Source organism: Urocitellus parryii, chromosome 6 (genome assembly GCF_045843805.1).
Source record: "Urocitellus parryii isolate mUroPar1 chromosome 6, mUroPar1.hap1, whole genome shotgun sequence".
In the NCBI taxonomy this organism is placed as follows: domain Eukaryota; kingdom Metazoa; phylum Chordata; class Mammalia; order Rodentia; family Sciuridae; genus Urocitellus; species Urocitellus parryii.
In genome coordinates this window covers 145,818,643-145,841,566 of record NC_135536.1, presented here as the reverse complement: position 1 = coordinate 145,841,566, position 22,924 = coordinate 145,818,643, and the positions used below count along the sequence as shown (strand labels likewise).

At 36.2% G+C, this 22,924-nt stretch overlaps 1 protein-coding gene across 3 annotated transcripts in view; it reads right to left on the bottom strand.

Moving 5' to 3' along the window:
* The window catches only part of Lrrc28 (leucine rich repeat containing 28), a 136,142-nt gene that overhangs the window by 2,421 nt on the left and 110,797 nt on the right, over window positions 1-22,924 (bottom strand). For all 3 annotated transcript variants that reach the window (XM_026394714.2, XM_026394716.2, XM_026394715.2), the window contains 2 exons: window positions 17,137-17,312; window positions 15,182-15,341 (listed from right to left, as the gene is read on the bottom strand). In XM_026394714.2, coding sequence (XP_026250499.1) covers window positions 15,182-15,341; window positions 17,137-17,312 — 336 coding nt within the window. The remainder of the gene's footprint in view (window positions 1-15,181; window positions 15,342-17,136; window positions 17,313-22,924) is intronic.

The window sequence follows — 22,924 nt, the reverse complement described above, 5'->3', positions numbered from 1 at the left end:
TAACATCTTTGAACATCTTTTCATATCAGAAGCAGCATTTTCTGCCTTGTAAGAAAACCAGTATTCCTTTGCATAAAAATATTTTAATGGCTACATGTAGGGTGGCTACCTAAAAATGAAGAACCTATTCTTTTCAGGAACCACCATCACCAATACTCATTGCCTCTATGGCCATCAAGAGAGTAAAATCCCAGCATGACCCAGAGATCTTGTAAGGTCTATTCCTGGAGGAGATAATGTATACAATGAAGAAGTCACAGGATCTTGTCACAATATATTAGAAGGAACCTGGAAAGCAAATGTGGAAACAGATTCTAAGTACATTAGCCAATGAGAATAAATAGAAGGTTGGATCAGGCCAAACAAGGGTATTTCACCTAGGCCTCAGGATTTAATATGTTACTCAAGCACCTGGGAATGAATAACAATAGCCTTGACTCAGTAGAGGGCTATAGTCAATGAGATCAAATGCTGGATCTTTTCCTGAAGACTTTAGAGACAGGAGAGCATAGACTTATGATATGGTGGCCTAAAAGGATACTCATTTTATGATGCAATGAGGAACATGGCTGAGGCTATGGGAACATTGGGTTGGACCCAATTTAGAGTATCCTCCTCAGTCACCTGAAAAATCTCCAAAAGGGTCAAGAGATTCCTTTCACTAAAGCATTAAGATATGTACTGGTGAGGGGAATACCAAATGGAAGGAGCAAGCACCCTTGAAGTTTTAAGACACGCCTACTAGAGGTCAGAAATAAACCTGCAAATGTTTGAAACCTGATACATAGTAAGGTATTAAATGGGAAAGAAGAGTGTAGCCAGAACTGTCCATTATAAAGAAAGACAGACATTTGATGGGTCCCTTTGGGCTGTGCTGGCAATATCTATTTCAGTGGAGACTTTTGATTCTGTCAAGATAGAATATCACCATTTCCTCTAGTCTTCCATGTTATAACTTAAACATCCTAGTTATAGCACAACAAACAAGTTTAGGATGACTCTGAAATGTAGAATGAAGGCAGATAACATAAGGACCTTGGGACTTGAGCAACAACACAGCAAGGGTAAGTTCTCTGGGCTGTCAGGTCTTAGATATTATTACCTTATTACCTCATGTGTCTTAGCAGAAGCCTCCAATTCAGAACCACCCACAAGGACAAACAAAAAATCTCCAGAAAAAGTATGTTCCCTTAAGTCAAAAGACTGGGATAGGGAATCTATAATGACAGAAAGTGGAGAAAAAGTTGTTCAGAGCTGGATATGTCATGGGGGAGGACAGAGGACTAACAGCTAAAAGTACCAGGTTTTCTTTTAGGAATGACAGAATGTTCTAAAATGGACTGTGGTGATGGTTGCATATACTTGTGGATATACTATATATATACTGAATTGTATACTTTAAATTGGTAAAACTGTAGAATATCTGAATAATTTCAAGAAAGCTGTTAAAAATAGAGCCAAAAGGAAAAATACATAAACCTACAATTAGAACTGATAGAACTACTATATAAAACAATCAGTATAGGTATTGAAGAACTGAGTAATACAATAAACCAAAGGATCTAATTGACATATTTAGAATACTACACTCAATAGCATTTGTAAAACATATAATTTTTTTCAAATGCCTATGAAATAATCACGAAGGTTTACTATATATAGGTCTATTAAATAAACTTCAACAAATTGAAATAACTGATCTATAAATGAGATGTCTGGTTTCATCTTGGACACGTAAAGAGCCGGCGGTCTGTTTTTCACAAGAAATATATGTTGAAGGAATTGAAAATCAACAATTTTTCTTAATCCCTTTGGAGAACTGAAATTGTACAATAAAGTGCCACCTCAAAATCTAGAGACAGTGAATAGAGAAGTCACAGCTAAGATCTGCTTACCTGGACAGAAGCTGCTGAGACATAAACTGGTAGGAAATGAAAATGTTTATGACAGAATAGAAAAAGAGTAGAAATCAACAAAATTAAAAACATCATTAGGGTTAAGATCAATAAAACTGATGTCCTCAAAGACTTACAAAGATAAAAAGAAGATAAATTACTATTAAACAGGAAACAGGTAATAACTCTATAGATCCTGCAAGCTATTCTAATGATATAAGGGAATACTGTGAACAAAAAAGTTTTCATCTTAGAAGAAATAGATCAACTCCTTAAACAACACAAACCACCAAAACCCAACAGTCCTATAACCATTAATTTAAATTTGTAATAAAAAAAGAAATTTACATTCCCAGATGGTATCACTAGAGACTCTTAACATTTAAAGGGGAATAAGAATAAAAATTTTACAATAATCTCCTTCAGACAAATGGAAGAGGAACACTTCCTAACTAATTTTATGAGGCCAGTATTATTCTAATTCCAAAACCAGAGGATGATAGAAAAACAGAAATGTGTAGACAAATACCTCTTATGAACACAAATTAAAAATTTTCACTGGGAATTTTTGGCAGTCGAACGTTTGACTAGCATGCTCAAGCTCTGGGTTTGATCCAGTACTATCCTCCCTCCAAAAAGAAAAAAAAAACTCAACAAAGTATTGATAAATTAAATATAGAAAAGTATAGAATAAATTATACATCATGATCAAGTGGGAGTCATTCCAGGTGTGTAAAGCAGGTTTAATAATCTTAATATTTTATTTTTTAGTTTTAGGTAGACAATATCTTTATTTTATGTTTATGTGGTGCTGAGGATCAAACCCAGTGCCTAGAACATGCTAGGTGAGCACTCTACCACTGAGCCACAACCTCAGCCCCAATAATTTTAATATTTAACAATATCATTAAAGAAAAAATTATATGATTATGTTAATGGATTCGAAATAAGCATTTGACAAAATGGTACATTAATTCATAATAAAAACTCTCAGCAAAGTACAAAGAGAGGAGATCTTCCTCAATTTGATAAAGATAACATACAACCACAAAATCCTAGTGCTAATGTTATACAACAGTGATGGACTCAATGTTTTCCAAGACTGGGAAAAAGTCAAGAATGTCCACTCTCACATCCTTAGTCAGCATAGAATTAGAAGTTCTAATGGCTGTCATAAGACAAGCAAAAGAAATAAAAGACACACAGATCAGAGTAAAGAAGTGAAACTATTTGTTTGCAGATGGCATGACATAATTGTTTATGCAGAAAATCCCAAGTAATCTATAGAAAATACTTCTAAAACTAATAAAGCAAGTTATAGCATATAAGATAAAAATACAAAAGCCAATCACATTTCTATACACTAATAATGAACACATGGAAATTTAAAAAATATATCATTTATTACCACAAAAAGAAAGTGAAATATCTGGGTATGAAGAAAACATGCTGATGGTTACAAGATGCTGATTAAAAAAAAAGACCTTAATAAGTGGAGAGATATACTCATGTATTAGAAGACTCAACATAGTAAAGATATTCTTTCCAAATTGATCTGAAAGCTCAATTCGATTCTTATCAAAGTCCCAACAAGGTTTTTGGAGACTTACTCCAAAACTTAATGGAAAAGTACAGGCCCTAGAATAGCTGAAACAACCTTGAAAGGGAAGAATAAATTGGAAGTTCACTTAGCCTGATATTAAGTCCTATTATACAGCTACAGTAATTGAGACACATTGGTATTGGCTGAGAGACAGATGTTGATCAACTAAACGAAAGAGACCATGAACAGCCTCATGACCTTAGAGTAGGTAAAGATTTCTTAGGACACAAAAATCATTAATTATGAAATTAAAATGGATAAATCTAACTTGATCAAAATTAAAAACTAGTTTTCAAATGACAAAAAAGTGAAAAGGCAAGCACCACTCTTGTCATTTTTTATAACTCCAGAAATTATGTAAAGTTTCAGTTATCAGATACTTTGCATTACTTCTAATTTTTGAAAATTAAAGTTGGTTGGAACCCTTGTTCTGGTATATTTAATGCAACATCAGGATGTACATATTTGTATAAATCAAAACTGAACTTCAGACACAAAATGCTCTTAAATGTCTAATGTACTTTGGGGATTAGCTGACAAAACTCTGTTTTTTAAAGATAATCATACAAATGATTTATAGAAGGCATACATTTAATACGACAACTATTGAGTTTTTAAAATTAAAGCTTCTAAGCAAAAAAAAAAAGTCCATAAAGGTATGGGATTTATAATCACTGAAGTGTAATGCCCACTGGGTCATCATTAGTTCATGATGCTCGAAAGGGTGCTGGAGTAACCTGGAGGTGTCACGTCTGTGTACAAAGAACTCCCAAGGCTATCTGCTTCCTTGCTTCTCGGAGACTTATTTAATAACAGGTTGCATCTGCTTCTTGTATTAATGACCTATTGTGTTAATGATTATTACAACTAGACTAACAATCTGCTGCCATAAAAATGACTTTGTGTTGGTTAGGTCCTTTAAAATTCAGAATTGAGGCACTAAAGATATCTGAATTTTAGGGGAAAAACTTGGGGCTAAGCAATAAGCTCTCAAGTAAAGAAAAGGATACTGATAAATTCTACGAAGAATATCAGACATTACATTTGTGGCTTTAGAATCTCTCAATATATTTACAGGCAAGGCAGAAGAAAGAGCATTTGAGTTTGGTTTTAAAATAGAGAAATACCACTATTCCTTAAAAGAACAAATCACAATGCTGTTGGCACATACTGGAGCCCACGAATATCATAAGAAATGTGGGATTTTTTTTCCTGCAAATGTGTTTCCTGATTAAAAATAAAAAGGATATCTTTGACTCATCCAGAAATTCAAGCCAAAAGAAAAATAATATTTGTAAGACTGAGCTGATCAGAACTCCCAAGCCTGTGTATATATGAACTTAAGAATCATCTAATAACATCCTGTATCTGCTTGTTATGCTAGTGGTGACTGTTTCTCATGGGAAGATTCTTTGTGTAGAGTCAGAGGCTTAAATGTCACATATTTGCTTCTTTCTCAATTGGTCCTTGCACCAGACTTTGGGATAGAAACGTATATGTGAAAAGAATTAAGTGGTTCAGTTATGGCAGACTTCTCAGTACCAAGTACAGAGCATGGCATATAGTAGATGGTCAATAGTTTTTGAAAGATATGATGAGGAAGAAACAGTTAAGAACAACTTATTTAAATTTGCTGAAGAATATTTCACTTGTGGGAAATTTCATAAGTGACCTTAAAAAACAACGAATGTGCACAAAGCCAGGATAAGGAGATACGATAAAGAAATAGATACAGGAGGTCATTAAATAATAAACCATTAGCAAATAGGAGAAGGAAGTGTTACATTGTTCTGAAAGATGAAAGGGAACCACAAGACCAAGACAGTTCTAACAAGCAGGTCTTTATCCCGTGGCAGAGTAATGACCCAGACATCTGGTGTTCTCATGTAATCTCTCTGGCTGGGAGACCAAGAATTCCTGAAAGAACTAGACAATGTGAATGTGAATCCAAGCCTGAAAGCAGCCGGACTGGAGCCCAAGGCGCCATCCCCTACTACAGGCCCTGATGGCAGTGGATGCTCAAAGCATGTGTGCTGACTGAATAAATTAACAAATGAGAGGATGAGTTCTTCTGAGCTATTTGGAAGTAACTTGAAAGTATTTCTTACAAGAAACCACTGGCCTACAAATGTTTTAATAATTAAAAATATTTTTGATTTCTAAATCAATACCAGTTTATTGCAAAAATTCAACACCATCTGAAGGAAACACTGTTACTTTGGTGTGTGAGTTCTTCAAGATTTTTTCTGCATATACACAATTGTTTAAATATGTGTGTATGTGCATGAATATAAACGTGAATAAATACACATGTAAATCTATATAATTTTCATGCCCACAATTTACAAAAATCAGATCATATTATGCAACTTTCATGTAACCCATTTAAAACGTTTTTCATCAAAAATATTTTGCCATACTAATCATTCCTTTTATTCAAACCTACATAAAACTGTACAAAGGACTTTTATAAATCTAAATATACAGTTTTTCAAATTATTATTTTCTACATGTGTAAAAATATATACTCAGGATTTGATCGACTAGAGTTGATTAATATTTAAAATGACTAGACTTTAACATTTAAAAGAGATTACCCTTCATAAGGTGGGTGGGTCTCATCCAGTTAGTGGAAAGACTTAAGAGCAAAGCTAGAGAGGGTGGAAGGCATTTCCCCTCAAAAGACGACACAGAAACCCTGCCTAAGTTTCTGGTCTGCTGCCTGCAGAATTCAGACTCAACACTAACATCAGCTCTTACCTGAATTTCCACCCTGACACTCTGCCCTGTTGTTATGAACTCACTAATTCTCACAATTACATGTTAATTCCTTAAAAATCAATTAATCACACTCTCTCACTCTCTTTTTCAGAGAGGAATAATCTAAGAGTTTTGCTACTGGTAAGTGTTTTGCTACCATAATAAACACATGAAACTGTGAAATTTTTTTGGAATTGAGTACTGGGTAGAAGCTGGAAGAATTTTGATAGAAAAAGCCTATATTGCCTGTAGTAAATTAACAGAAATAAAGACGAATCTGGTGAGAGCTGGTAAGAGGAGCCGTGGAGGAAGTTCTTAAGGTCTTGGGGAAGACACACACTGTCATGAACAGAATGTGTTGAAATTATGTTAAAGGTGCTTCTGATGAGGTCTCAGATGGAAATGAGAATCACACTACTGGAAACAAGGAGGTGAGCCTTGTTAAAAAGCAGCAGAGGACTCGACTGAGCTGGGTTCAGTTCAATGGAAAGCAGAATTTGTAAGTGATAATGTGGAGATTTCTGAGTCAAGCATTGAAGGCATGGCCTGGTTTCTTTTTATTGCTTATAGGAAAATGGTGGGAGGGGAGAGAGAAACTGAGGAGATTATTAAGGAAAAAAGAACTAGATTTGGAAAATCCTCATCTTTTCTTACTGTAAAAAATAAGAAAGTATGCTTTGGAGAGAGTACCAAGGACATGACTGGACAAATGAAAGTAGACATGTAACTAGGGATCTAGTCAATCCTTTCAGCAGAAATGCTAATAGGTTGGACTGAATGGTACTGAGACAGGATGAGATAGAGAACAGCTTTCAGACTGGGATTCCACAGGTTGAAATGGGCCAATTAAACAGTCCAGCTACAAAATACGTGTTATTCTTGAAGAAAAGGGAAGAATGAGTCTGAGGTTGAGGCCACCTCCTCAGTAACAGAGGGCAGGGAAATTTTCAGGCTTACCCAGGATGGAGCTGGTAGGACCACAACCCCTGTGGGCCAGGGACCTGAGCAAGAAGCCAAAGAGGATTGTTCTCAAGAATTAAAATCTAACGGGTTTGTTTCCTTAATGTTTCTTTTTCTGGTTTTGGTATCAGGGTGATACTAGCCACACAGAATGATTTTTGGAAGGGTTCCTTTCTTTTGTATTTCTTTTTTTAAAATTTTTATTTTGGTTGTAGATGGACACATACTTTTATTTTATTTATTTATTTTTATGGTGCTGAGGATCAAACCCATTGCCTCATACATGCCGGGCAAGTGCTCTACCACTAAGCCACAACCCCAGCTCCTCCTTTTATATTTCATGGAATAGTTTGAGGAGTATTGGTGTTAATTCTTCTTTAAAGGTCTTGTAGAACTTGGCTTTATTGGTTGGCAGGCTTTTGATAGCATCTACTATGTCATCGCTTGAAATTGATTTGTTTAAATTGTGTATGCCATCCTGATAATTTGGGTAGATCATATGTCTCTAGAAATTTGTCAATGTCTTCAAGGTTTTCTATTTTATTGGAGTATAAATTTTCCAAATAGTTTCTAATTATGTTCTTGATTTCAGTAGTGTCTGTAGTAGTATTTCTTTTTTCATCACAAATTTTTAGTAAGCTGAGTTTTCTCTCTTTCTCTTTGTTAGTGTGGCTAGGGGTTTATCAATTTTATTCTTTCAAAGAGCCAACTTTTTGCTTTGTTGACTTTTTGAACTGTTTCTTTTGTTTCAATTTCATCTCTGATTTTAATAATTTCCTTTTTCCTACTGTTTTTGGTGTTCATTTGTTCCTCTTTTTCTAGGGCATTGAGATGCAATGTTAAGTCATTTATTCATTGACTTTCCATTCTTTTAATGAATGAGCTTAATGCAATGAACTTTCCTCTTAGCACTGATGAACACAGATACAAAAATTCTCCATAAAATTCTAGCAAATTGCATACAAAAACCTATCAAGTGGGGTTCATCCCAGGGATGCATGGTTGGTTCAGTATATGGAAATCAGTAAATATAACTCATCACATCAACAGACTTAAAGACAAGAATCATATTATCATCTCAATAGATACAGAAAAAGCATTTGACAAAATACAGCACCCCTTCATGTTCAAAACACTAGAAAAACTAGGGATAGTAGGGATATACCTCAACATTATAAAAGCTATACATGCTAAACCCAAGGCCAACATCATTCTAAATGGAGAAAAATGGAAAGCATTCCCTCTAAAAACTGGAACAAGACAAGGAAGCTCTCTTTCATCACTTCTATTCAACATTGTCCTTGGAACTCTAGCCAGAGCAATTAGACAAAAGAAAGAAATTAAAGGGATTCAAATAGGAAAAGAAGAACTAAACTAGAATACTTGCAGATGACATGCTTCTATATTTAGAAGATCCAAAAAAATCCCACCAGAAAACTTCTAGAACTAATAAATGAATTCAGTAAAGTAGCATGATATAAAATCAACACCCATACATCAAACATATTCCCATATATCAGTGATGAATTTACTCAAAGAGAAATTAGGAAAACTACCCCATTCACAATAGCCTCAAAAACAAACAAACAAACAAACAAACAAACACCCAACTTGGGAGTCAACCTAACAAAAGAGGTGAAAGACTTTTATAATGAAAACTACAGAACACTACAAAAAAAACTACAAAACACAGAAAAAAAAACTGAAGAAGACCTTAGAAGATAAAAAGATCTCCCATGCTGCTGGATAGGCATAATTAATATTGTCAAAATGGCCATACTACCAAAAGCATTATATAGATTTATTGCAATTGCTATTACAATCCCAATGACATTCTTCATAAAACTTAGAGAAAGCAATCATGATATTCATTTAGAAGAATAAGAAACCCAGAATAGCTAAAGCAATCCTTAGCAAGAAAAGTGAAGCAGGAGACATCACAATACCAGAACTTAAACTATACTACAGAGCCAGAGTAACAAAAACAGCATGGTACTGGCACCAAAACAGACACATAGACCAATGGTACAGAATAGAAGACACAGAGACAAACCTTCATAAATACAGTTATCTCATACTAGACAAAGGTGCCAAAAACATTCATTGGAAAAAAGATATCCTCTTCAAAAAATAGTGGTGAGAAATCTGGAAATCCCTTTGTAGCAAAATGAAATCAAACATCTCTCTCTCTCACCCTGCAGAAACTCAATTCAAAGGAGATCAAAGATTTAGACACTAGAACAGATACCCTGCACTTAATAGAAGGTCTAGGATCTGACTTCCTTAACAAGACTCTTAAAATGCAAGAAGTAAAATCAAGAATCAATAATGGGATGGATTCAGACCAAAAAGCTTCTTCTTAGCAAAGGAAATAATCAATAACGCGGAGAGCCTAAAGAATGGGAGAAAATCCTTTACCACATGTATCACAGATAGAGTATTAATCTCCAGCATATATAAAGAACTCAAAAAAATCTAACACCAAAAAAAAGCCAAATAATCCAATCAGTAAATGGGCAAAGGAAATAGACACTGCACAGAAGAAGAAATACAACTGATTAACAAACATAAGAAAAAATGTTTCACATCTCTAGCAATTAGAGAAATGCAAATCAAACTACTCTAAGATTTTATCTCATTCCAGTCAGAATGGCAATTATCAATAATACAAACAGCAATAAATGCTGGTGAGGGTATGGGGAAAAAGGTAGACTCATATATTGTTGGTGGGACTGCAAATTGGTGAAAACACTTTGCAAAGCAGTGTGGAGATTCCTTAGAAAATTTGGAATGGAACCATCATTTGACCCAGCTTTTCTACTCCTTGGATTATACCCAAAGGACTTAAAATCAGCATATTAGAGTGACGCACCAACATCAGTGTTTATAGCAGCTCAACTCACAATAGCTAAACTATGGAACCAACCTAAGTGCCCTCAACAGATGAATGGATAAAAAATACATATAAAAATACATATACATACACAATGGAATTTTACTCAGCCATAAAAAAGAATGAAGTTATGGCATTGGCTGGTAAATGTATAGAACTGGAGGATATTATGCTAAGCAAAATAAGCCATTCTAGCAAATTAATTGACCCTGAGGAGAGAGTAGACCCCTGATTCATACTCAGTTGGCCAGAAGATTAGGTGACTATCTACTACTTATGATGTGCATCTGAAGCAGGACAGTCCTGTGGGACTCAGCTGTTCACCTGTGGGATCTAACACTATCTTCAAGTAGATCCTCTCAGGCTTGAAGTAAATTATAGGAAGCCCAGCTGGTGTATGTTGGAAGGTTGATTGGTTACTGGTAGGGAGAAACTCCCACAAATTTTGATGACCAGAGTATTTAGCACTTTATTGCTTGTAACTGAATAAAAGAAATGGGGCCAGAGATGGACTGTTATGGGTTAAATTTTAATTCCCCTAAATGCATATGTGTGGTCCTAACCCCTAATATCTCAGAATGTGTCTATTATGGGTTGAAATGTGCCCTCCCACATTCATATGTAAAAGCCCTAACCTTCAATATGATGGTATCTGGAGATGAGCCTTTGGGAGGTAATTAGATTTAAATGAAGTCAAGAAGATGGGACTCTGACAGGTTAGTGTCCTTATAAGAGATACCAGATGGCTAGTTCTCTCTCTCCCCTTCTCTGTCAGCATGTAAGGACATGGCAAGTTGGCTATCTGCAAGCCAGGAAGAAAGTGGTCACCAGAACCTATGCATGCTATCACTTTGATTTCTGACTTCCATCCTTCAGAATTGTAAGAAAATAATTTCTGTGGTTTAAGCCACCCAGTCTATAGCCTTTTGCTATGGGAATCTGAGCTGATATAGCAACATTTTTTGAAACTGTCTTGTATATGTAATAACCAAGATGAAGTCATTAGGGTGGGACCCAATTTAATATGACTGGTGTCCTTATAAAAATCGGAAACTTGGACACAGAGACAGATATACAGAGAGGGAAGATGATGTGAAGAGGCACAGGGAGAAGACGACCATCTACTAGACAAGGAGCAAGGCCTGAACAGATCCTCCCCTCACAGACCCAGAAGGACGAATCCTGCCAAAAACTTGATTTCCAACTTCTAGCCTCCAGAACTGTGAGACAATAAATTTCTGTTGTTTAAGTCACCTAGTTTGTGGTATTTTTATTGTGGTATCCCTAGCAAACAAACACAATGCAAAGATTTGGGTAGCCTGGTTTCTTGTGGGGAAATATAGGACTTATGAGACCCACGCCTGCTTGAGAAAAGCCAAATACATGTTTTTATACCAACAAATAATATTTAAAGTCAAAGTTTTCCATTTTAACAAACAGTAAGTTTTCAGAATGAAAATTTTGGGTCTGTAGGATCAAAGGTCATAAGTTTGCTGGCCATTCTTCCCTGCTATATAATTTGAAGGCTTGGGTATTTACTGTTTATGTGAAATACTATCATTTATTTTTACTTCACTCTGTATTAAATTTAGGACAAACTAACACTCCCATGGAACTTGGTATTTTAGAAGATTATTCAATATGTTCCCTTTTAAAATAATGCCAGATGTCCACATGAATTTAGATATTGGCTGATACAATGTATTATTTTATGACAAGCACTTAAACTGAACATATTAGAGAATTTCAAAATAACATTATCAAGACTTGATAGAGTTTATGATATTCAAGAGTATTGACTTTATTTTCCGCAAGAAGCTACTGGAGATTCAAGTATTTGTGTTTCAGTTACAAAAAAAAAAAAAAAAAAAAAAAAAAAAACTATGTTAAAGACTATGGTAAAAAAACTGAAGTCAATGCTTTTAATACAATCTCCATGGCAACATGGGAAGAAGCAGCCTGGTGGATGAAATGAAAGCCACAAACTCTCAATTTCAGACCCTAGCATTAACTCACCACAGAAAGCCACGTTTATATACTGGGCATTTCATCTCTGCCTTAAACAGACACTCTGGCTATGCTCAACAAAGGGACATTGCCTAAGTCCTTTGTACTTGATATACTAATTTTACTAAATTAATACTACTTTATCTATACTATGAAAAAGTATAAGCTTATGCACACTGAATTTCTAAGTTGTAGCAGGAAACAAAGTAGCAGTAAATGAAAAATGCAAATGCTGATTAAATTACCCAAATTGCATGTAAAGATAACTCCAAAATGACTTCATTTGAAGAATCAACTGTATTTTATTAAATTAATTAACATGGTAAAAGGAAAGTTAATTTTTAAAAATAGGTATTTAGACTTCGGCTACTAAATGAGTATTCTGACTTTATTATTTTGTTTTCATTTTCTTATTTGCAGTAAGGAAATGTCTTCTATAGGATATTGTATAATAATAAGGCATCAGGGTTTTAGCTGAAGTTTAATGAATTAAGATTTTCCTATAATTACGTCTTTCTATATGAAGGTCACTTGCTAAAACCATAAGAAAAATAAGAAATAAAACTTCCTAAGCTATAAAAATAGAAAATAATAGTTAATATTTACTTAATATTTACTACACCATCTTGGATATTCACATGGATGCTCTCACTGAATCCTCAACATGACTTTAGTAAGTGGATATCATTTTCATTTTATTGCTGAAATGATGAAGCTCAGAGATGCTCAGTAATTTACCCAAAGTTTCCTACTAGAGGAGTGGGAATTGGGGCCTGTGCACTTAATCACTAATATGCTACTGGCTTCTCACAGATGTATTTCATTTGTTAATTTTAGTCATGTAGTAATAGGCCTGGAACCTGACTTGGTTCTTTTTATTCTAATTTAAAGGCAATCCACCAAATTTGATTTATCTGATCACCTAAGATGAGAAGCAATATGATATTAGGATATGTATTTTGGGGGTTTTGGTCCCTGGTTCATATCTCCACAAGGCAGGTCATGGAAACTCTTATCTTCCCCTGCTCTTCTGTTGTGGAGGGGGCCATAAAGAAATGATCTGATCTCACTTTGTGCAAGAGTAGGTTGTAAGACCCTCCTCATTCCAGAGCTCTCCCACTCTGCACCCCACCCTAGAGGGAGGAAGATTGCCCAGAGAGGTCAAGCAAAGTGCTGAAGCCTAAAGGACTTGCTGAGGTTCCCATTCAGTCTAATTGCAAACTAAATACCAATGAAGTCTCCACAAAAAGCTAGGAGGGCAGGCTTTAGAAGGCTTCTGGACAGCTGAACATATGGAGGTTCCTGGAGGGTGATGCACAAAAAGGGCGTGGGAGCTCCATTCCCTTCTCCCACAGCTTGCTCTGTGCGTCCCTTTATCTGTATCCTTTGTTATGTCCTTTATAACAAACTGGTTAAAACATTTTCCTGGTTTCTATGATCATTCAAGCAAATTAATCAAATCCAAGGAGGGGGTTGTAGGAGCCCTGATTTACATCAGTTGGTTAGAAGCACAGGTTAAACAAGCTAGGGCTTGCAATTGGCTTCTCGTGTGTGTGTGTGTGTGTGTGTGTGTGTATGTGTGTGTGTATGTGTGTAAAGGGGAGTGTCAAGGACTGAACCCTCAACCTATGAGATCTGATGCTGTCTCTAGGTAGATAGTGTCAGAACTGGATTGGATTTGAGGATACCCAAATGGTGTCCCCTGCTGCAGAACTGATTGCTTGCTTGGGGTATGTGGGAAACCCTCACATGACTGGTGTGAGAAATGATCAATGTTGTGGGAATGTGTATTGTAGGACAACCTTGGTTTGAGTTTGGGGTTTGTTTGCTTTTCCCAACACAAACAGCAGATTAAAAAGGTTGGGAGTAGGGCTTCCATAAGCAGAAAACATTAAAGAAATATAAAAAGTTGAAACAGGAACTGAGAGCATGCCAAACAGGATTATCCAGAGCAAGAAAAAGATAAACATAGTTTTGGGAAGAAGGTAGAGAGACAGAAAAAGTAACTCCATTTGTTGAGTATCTACTATGTGTCAGGTATTTGCCTTCATCTGCTAATCGTCACAATGGTCTAGCCAAGTCAGTTGTTCTGTTCCTATTTCCAGGCTCAGAGAAGTACAGCAGAAGATTCAGCCTGTGGGATGCAAAGTTCATGCACTGAACACTGCAGGGCAAAGCCTAGCTTGCATGGATTAAGAAACAAAGGGCCTGGGGGTGTACCTTAGCAGTAGAGGGCACTTGCCTAGCATGCATGTCACCCTGGGTTCAATCCTCTGTATCATGGAGGGGAGTCAAGGGGGAGGAAGAAATGAAAAAAGGAAAGAAAATCTCAGAAAGTTTTCTATGAAAATGATCACAATGAAAATAGCTTTGGGCATTGAAGAGAGGTAACAAGATTAAGTTATCTGGAAAATTTACTCACTCAAAATACCATATTTGAAGAATAAATGAAGTATTGTACTGTTTTTTCCAACTTAAAAAGGTTGTGCACACCCCTATCTTTAATTGTCTGGTATTCTTTTCCTAATCTATAGTATCATTACTGGGATTTTACTTGGTGAACATTCTTAGCAAATTCAAGGCATTGGGCCAAGAAATAAAGAGGAGCATGAGAATGCCATTTGGAAGGGTTAGAAATTCAAAACAGAAACACACACACAAGTGTACAGAGTTCAGTCATACATTTCCATTTAGCAATGCCAATTAAATGGAAGGGCTGGGCTTGGTCAATTCTACAACTTTTTTTCTTGCATCCCTTATTGCCTAACGACTATTGTGAATAGGGAAATAGCAGGAAAACATTCCCACAAAGAATGAGCTATTCTAAAGAATACATACAATACAACTTTTCTATATATGACTGAAAAATTAATTAATAAAGGGAAGTCCAGTTTTCTTGTCATGCTGAAAATGCACATTTGTTTCATTTAGCTCTATCTCAGGAAGCATATTATACCCTGCCAAAGCTGCTGACTTAACAATGCTTTTGTGCATGGCCTCCCCACTCCCCACACTGTACCCTTGCTCAGGTGTAAACCCTGGTGCCCACTTAGGCGTGATTACCCCTGGTGCAGCCCTGCCATCGGTGTCTCTCTCAAGGGAAAAAGCTTGGGGTAGACGATGGTAAACATGGGCTCACTACACCGGTGACAGTGCCCCAGGGGGCAGTGCAGCAGCTCCAGGAGACTTCTGGGTAATGAGATTGGAGACAAAAAGTTCAGATCTGGAACACAAGAGAAAATCATGCACATGAGTAAAAATCAATTTCCTTAAATCGGACTTCTTAAAATACTTATTTGTTACCAAATGAGTTCAGTTAGCTAAAAGCACTTGGTGTTGAAAATTCTGTTATCTCATAGGTATTGAATAAAAAATCTAACATTATTAAGAAATGAAAGATTCTTTTTACAGTTTTTGATACCAAAAGAAAATGAAAATCTTCTCTTAAGAGCAACCAGAAGCTGTCCTGAGATAGAGTCAAGGAAAGAATAAGATCAAATAGTCTTTAAGAACAAGGATCACAAAGGCATCAATTTACCCAGAGAGGGTTTTGCACGCTTTTATAAGAGTCAGAGAATTAAAGGAGGGATATAAAGACTATCACTGACTTTCATTAAGTTCTCCCTAAATCTACTAGACATCTAGTCAATCAAGTATCAATCAAGGCTAAATTATGTTTATTGAAAATAATGAAATTCAGGAAACAAAGAGAATGAAAAAAATAAAAAAGCTTTTCCGTGTCTCATTCTCATATCATTAATAAAAATAGGGAGTTTTCCTTTCCAACTTAGTCTGAGCTACACAAGTGATATTTAAAGCAGAACATCCCTGTGACCCAGCCAATCCTGATACAAATCCACACTAGGTTTCTACACTGACAATAAACATTGAATGGAGGGAGAAATGTTCATAATGAGGTGAAATCTAAAGATTATCAGCTCATCTTTGGAAAGGAAATACAAATGATCTTCTTAACCTTTTATAACTGTTCAGACTCACCAATAACAACTTAGAAAAATATAACTTGCCCTAGGTGAATAACGAGAATATACTGTTTAGTTTTTTAAAAAACAACTTCCCACTAGACATTTCTGGAAGGTTAAGGTTACATGTTTTTGTTTGTTTGTTTGTGGACTTCTTTTTCATATAAAGGTAAAACATTTAGCAGCTTTAAGAACACTTGAAATGCATTTTTCTTATTATCATTGCCTAATGCTTTCTTCTTTTTCTCAGTGCTGAGATTGAATCCAGGACTTCAAACGTGCTAAGCACGTGCCCTACCACTGACCTCCACCCCCAACCCCACCTAGTGCTTTTTAAGGTGTTTCAGTTATACACACCATAATATCTATAAAACTTATACACTGACAAATACTTTCCAAGAGTTGGAATGCTGTGGTAATACTGCCAAAGGCTCCTCATATTTCTTCTCCTCACATTTCACAGATGTGAGCAGACAGCAAGGCAAAAGCCTGTTCTTCTGGAGAGATCTTCAAGGTTAAGATCCTTCCAAATTTTCCCCCACTGCCAGTCTCTTGCTTCAACCAAATACATATTTCCAAACACCAAATTTATTTCATTTGACTTTGAACCACTGTTCCTCTTTGTGTCTGTAGAAGGTACTAAAGGGATCAATGTTGATAACATATGAAAACTGTTTTTCTTATAAGCAAGGTCCCAGCTGGTTGTGATGGCATGAAGCCATTATTCCAGTTCCATGGGAGGCTGAGACAAGAAGGAGCCCAGGAGTTTGAGGTAGGGTTGGGCAACACAGCAAGACTGTCTTAAAAAATGAAAAAAAAGAAAAAAGATAAAAAAGAAAAGCCCTAGGGCACAACAGTGTGAGCACAATTAATACCACCAAACTGTACATTTAAAAGCAAATTCAAATGGTCAATTTTGTGCTGTGTATTTTACCATGATTAAAAAAAAAAGATGAAAGCCAAATCAGGCAGTATAAAACACAATTGTTTGTTCATGAAATCAAAAGGTAGAATAGGAAAGAGAAGCAAGCAAACCTTTTAGAAATCTGTGGTAGGCATGATACAGACTTCTCATGGCCAGCTCTTGCAGAGGCAGGACGTGATCGTTCTCTGTCCCTATGGCCTTCACCTCAGCTGGGAGGAAGACAGTCAGCTGCCCCGATGAAAAGGAGAGCAGCTTTACCTCAGACACTTGGATGGGGGCTCCGCAGCTGCAGACAGACACACACCCACAGTGGTATTAGCAATGAGGGAAAGAATACAGGGCCAGCTCACATGTGAGGATCACAACACACATCTGAAAACTGACAGCTCTGCTGAACTGCCAGAACAGATGCTGTCCTGGGCTCCTTAATACAACCTGCCTCTGAAATAGAAACTCTTCAGTTGGAGTGCTGCTAAATCACGGCTGAGGCACAGTCACTTACAGCAAGGACAATGTGGAACAAGCTTTCCTTCATGGGATTTATACAATTTTCTTTGTAAACTCTATTTTTCCTTCTTTTACTGCCCTCTCCAAGTTTATGTTGATGGAAACTTTCGGAATTAAAAGAAAAAAAAAGTACTTTATCAAGTACTTTCTATCTTAGTCTAATACAGTTTTTGTGTAGAAAATCCTAAATCCCCAAAGCAAGGAGATTTTAAATGGTACAAGATAACTTTGGGGGATCTTTCCATAAAAATGTGAGGACAATATTTTGGTGTATAGAATGGGCCAAGTCGTGTCCTATTCCCTGCAGCCCCTTGTAACCAGAAGGCAGAGATGTCCTTGTTCCTTTCGCTGCAGGGGTCTGCTCTCCTTCTGCCTCCTGTCTGAGGCCATCAGGTTACTTTTCTCTAAAGGCAAATGGTGCCAACAAACCCTGGTTCTCTAAACACAAGATAAAATATCTATGACCTTGACCAGAAACAGGTAATGAAGCATTGGGCTCAAGACTAGAAGGTGAAGCCCTGGACTCATTTATTCATTAGAGATTCTTTTATTTGCTCTTTGTTCTATTATGAAGTGGTTCCAGAACACCTACTATATGCCAGTCAATCAAGATACTGAAATGAAAAACAAAACAAAACAACATGATCTCTTTCCTCAGGAAGATAACGTAATAGGGGCAGAGAAGAAGGGGTGACTGACTGTTCAGGGAACTAGAGAAAACTTTACAAAGGAGTCAATATCTGACTTACAGCTCAACTGATTGATTCCACCAGGAATAAATGAAGGATACAGGTACTAGTGTGCCAAGTAAAGAGAATACCATGTGCGGCAGCAGCAAAGCCTGACAGAATGTGGCTATGTCTGTGGTCTCAAGGGAGCTGGGAAAAGGGACACTGAGGTATGGAGGGGTGGGAAGAGGAGGCCAAGAATATTAGCAGAAGTTAGATGGTTTTAATTCTTGGGGAAGACTGTTAGATGGTTTTTACAAAGTTATCTGGCCACAACGTGGTAGTCTGGTGGCAAATAGGGGTAAAGAAAACCTCAAGCACAGAATCAAACAGGAATGAGGAAGTTGTCAGAGCCTTGAAAGAGAGCATAACATAAGCAGAAGGCCTGGAGTAGCCTTGTGGGGGAGACGCTGGTGGCTTTTCACTAAGTTCCCACAGTGAGTACTACATACTTTACAACTATTCATAGTTGGGGGTGTTTGATCTATTTGAAAAAGAAATGTCATTAAATTTCAGGAGGAGGAAACACGTGAGGTGGGTTGGACAAATTCCATACCATGACTTCTTATTTCACATTTTTTTAAAATTGATTTGATCTTAAGAGCTCTGGTTTTAGCCAGGAATGTGTATTTTAAAAGATTATTCAAAAAATCTAGAATTAAAAACTAAAATTATAAAAAATAATGCATGATCCTTTTTATAAGTTTATGTTTATATAAAAAATGAAGGACAAGTGAACAGTTTCTCCTAAGTTTCCCTCCTTCAAACTCTATTTCTTGACCCTCTGTAAAGTAACCACAATTATAAGTGTGTTTATCATTCTACTGTGTTCTCTATGCTCAGGCAAGAATACAGAGTTAGATATTCTTTTTCTATCTGTTTTTTTCCCCTTGTCAAATGGGATCACACAATACTGTGATGTGGTTTTTTGTTTACATAATTGTTTAGGTTGATCAAGATAGATTTAGAGAAATACTTTTAACAGTCACATAATGGATGAACCATAATTTATTTATTAACTTATTCACTAGGCTCACCTCTTCTTTTTAAGGTTTTCCTTTCTACTAACAAATAAGGTTATAATAAATGTGTACAAACATTCTTATGCATGTATGTGTTCATTATTGTAAGATAAAAGTCCCCAAAAGGGGATTGCTGGCCATGAAAACTAAAAAATTTCAATGTGTGAGATCTTTCCAAAAAAGTTATATGAAAGTATCCATTTCTCCACATCATCATCAGAACTGGACATTATCAATCATTTTAACCTCTTTCCAATGTGGTTAATGAAAAGCATCATCTTGGTTCCTAGGTTCAATCACCTTTGATTTGTTTATTGGCCATTTGCATTTACTCTTCTGTGAACTGTCCTTTGCCTTCACATCCTTTGCCTTATTTCTATTGAATTAAAAAAAAATTCTTAGGAACTTCCATATTGGCAGAACAATCCTTTGCTATATTATTTCCAAAAAAATTTCTCTCTTATAACTCTGCATATGGAGCCTTTTACCATTCAGTAGTCATTCTTTCCTGATGTCAAATCTACCCACTTATTTAGTTCATGGCATCAAACTTTAATGATTTTCTGAAGAGGGCTCCCTAATTTGAAGATTGTACATATATAATACTAAAGCTGCTTCTTGTACACTTACTATATTATTTTTACATGTAGATGGTTATCTTTTTTTATATGACATAAATTAGGACTCAATTTTTTTCTTCCAAATGGACAAATAATATTGGTAGCATTATTAAATAAAATTATAATTTACCTCTGAATTAAAATGCTTTTTTATTTTTTAACCACATTAAGATCTCAAACACCCTTGTATTAATGTTTAGAGTTCTTGATCTGTTCCAATGATGCATTTGTTTAATCCTATGTCAATTCTACATTGTTTTGATTATAATAATTTTTATAGAAGATTGCATCATCTCATGTCTGCCCTATTTCTTGTTAAATATTTTTCTTGCAATTCTCATTTGTTTATTATTCTATTTAAACTTTACAAGCATTTTATCCAGAGATTCTTAAAACCTCCTTAGTATTCAGGAGTAGAATGTCAATTTAAATGTTCATTTGGGTAAGTCAGGGTTTTCAACATTAAGTATAATATTAACTATTGGATTTTTGTAGATTTATTTTATTTAATGAGGAAATCCCCTTCCATCTCTAGTTGAATTTTTTTTTTTTAAATTAGGAATGACTGTAGCATTTATTTCCCTTAGAGTAAGTAGGAATAGAAAGCAGAGGCTGTCTTAGGGACTGAAGCCTAACTTCAAATCACCTCAGTCTGAGAAATTGGATTAATTGCCAGCAAGAACAAACTGTCATTGTATTGGCAGGCCCATCCAGGAGATCTCATCAGTAATTTGAACAGGGAAAACTGTAAAATTTGTCAGCCAGATTGTTAACTATTGAGAGGAGTACAGAATTAGTAAAAGCAGGGGCTTAGTATGGTAGAGCCCTTGCTTAGCATGCCCCAGGCCCTGGGTTTAATCCTCAGGCCCTTCCCCTGCCTCTCCCCCCCCCCCCCAAATACACACACACACACACACACACACACACTTAAAGTAACAAAGAGCAAAAAAGCAGCAATCCCCTCTAGAATTTAGAATGTGAAAAGACAGTCACTTACAAAGTTACAACCTTTCAGCCAGGTGCAATGGCACATGCCTGTATCCCACTGATCCATGAGGCTGAGGTAAGACAATCTAAAGTCTGAGGGCAACCTGGGCAACTTAAAGTTGCAAACTTTTGGGGAACTCTTTGGGTTCTTATGTCTTGAGGCCAGGAGATATGTTGGAGAATTAAGTACTACAATGATCTGTATGTGGTCACACAATAGGATGGTCATTTAAAGAAATGATTATTTAGGAAAGTAGGAGTTATCTGTCAAATGGTGTCAAATGGAATTTTGGCAGATGTCTGACATTTTTTATCAACTTGGAAGGGCATGGTGCCCAGCCATTTTGTCAAATATCAGTCTAGATTTCTCTATGAAGGTATTTTAAAGATGAGATTAACATTTAAATCAGTAGACCTTGAGAGTAACAGACACCCTCCATGATGAGAGTGGGTCTCATCCAAACAGTTGAAGTTCCTAAGAATAAAGAGTAAGGTTTTCCAAAGAAAATTCTCTCTCTGGATTGCCTTTTGACTTAATCTGAGGCATCAACCCTTCCCTGGGTAGACTGCCTGATGGCCTGCCCTGCATATTTTATACTTGCCAGCCCCCACCACTGTGTGAGCTAAACCCTAACAGACATGGTGAAATGATATGTTTCCAAACTTTGTAGCCAGGCTTTAGTATGAGAACCCTGAAAAAAAAAATCATAAAACAATGAAAATGTAGTATAAAAAGTAAGTCCTTCATGAATATTTATTTCCTACTGTCAGTGCCTTACCAGCTGCTACTTCTGAACCCAGCTGTGGATACATTCTATGTGGATGATGCCCAGAGAATTGAACAATATGGAATAACAAATAGAGTTGTAGAAAATGGAAAGATAGATTCTTCCTTTTTCCTTTTTTTTCCCCCCTTCAGCACCAGGAATTGAATCAAATCCAGGGCCTCATGCATACCAGGCAAGTTCTCTACCACTGAGCCATAACCCCTCCACCCCATTCTTCCTAATGCTTTCATTGTCTCCAATAATTAAAAAGACAGATGCTGATTAAACAACCAAAAAAGCTCACATTAACAAGTGTATCCTTATTTTATATAAAGTTTAATTTCCCTTCAATAATTCTTTTAGCAGAAGTTCCTACTCTTTAACACTGGAGAGAAGGAGCTAATTAATGTTAAGCTCCATTTATTAAATGCCTTCTGTGCTTCACACTGGAGCATGAGCTGCAGCTAGGCAGAAAGAAGGCTGAGAGGGAAGTGTGCGCAGGAGTTGGCATTCACAGGTCAGCTGTTCCATGGCCAGCCTCTCTCTGCTGCTGTTGGGGAGACTAAGTGTACATGCTATCTGCTCACAGGAGTCAGCAGAAGAGCTCAAGCATACAGACAGTCATGATTCTAGATAAAGGAGAGGAGGGAAGCAGAGCACCTAGTATAGAGGTTAAGAGTGCGAACAAGGAAGCAAACAATGCTATTACCACTTCACTTTCTGACTTTGGACACTTTAATTGTCCAAACTTCAGTTTCTTCATTTCTAAAGTGAGGATAATAACACAAGGAAGATTTTGTGAAATAATGTAGATAATAATGAGCACATTGCCTGGTACGTAGTAAATGTTTATCAATGTATATAACTGGGCTTTCTTTTTATTATATTTCAGAGAAAGAAAATAACATGAACAGGGATTCAGCTCTGTAAATGCATGAGGCATACGAAGTTCTAATTAGCTAAAATGTCTGGTACATGGAAGAAAATTGCAAAAGGTTAAAACTGCTAGGAAGGTATCTTGAAAAGTGATCATCACTCATCTAAAAAATAAGTAATAATGCAGAGAATTGTCAACAAGAAGGAATGAAAGCCCATGATATGCTTCAGTTCACAATGAAGTAAAATTATTATTAACTACAATTATTAAACCTTGGTATCTTTTATTAATTTAGATCAAATGCCTAAGTGGTTACAAGAAGATTTCTACATGAAACTCTCAAGGTAGTTATTAAAAGTGTAAATGTTAGTACCTTTGGTTTAGTAATAC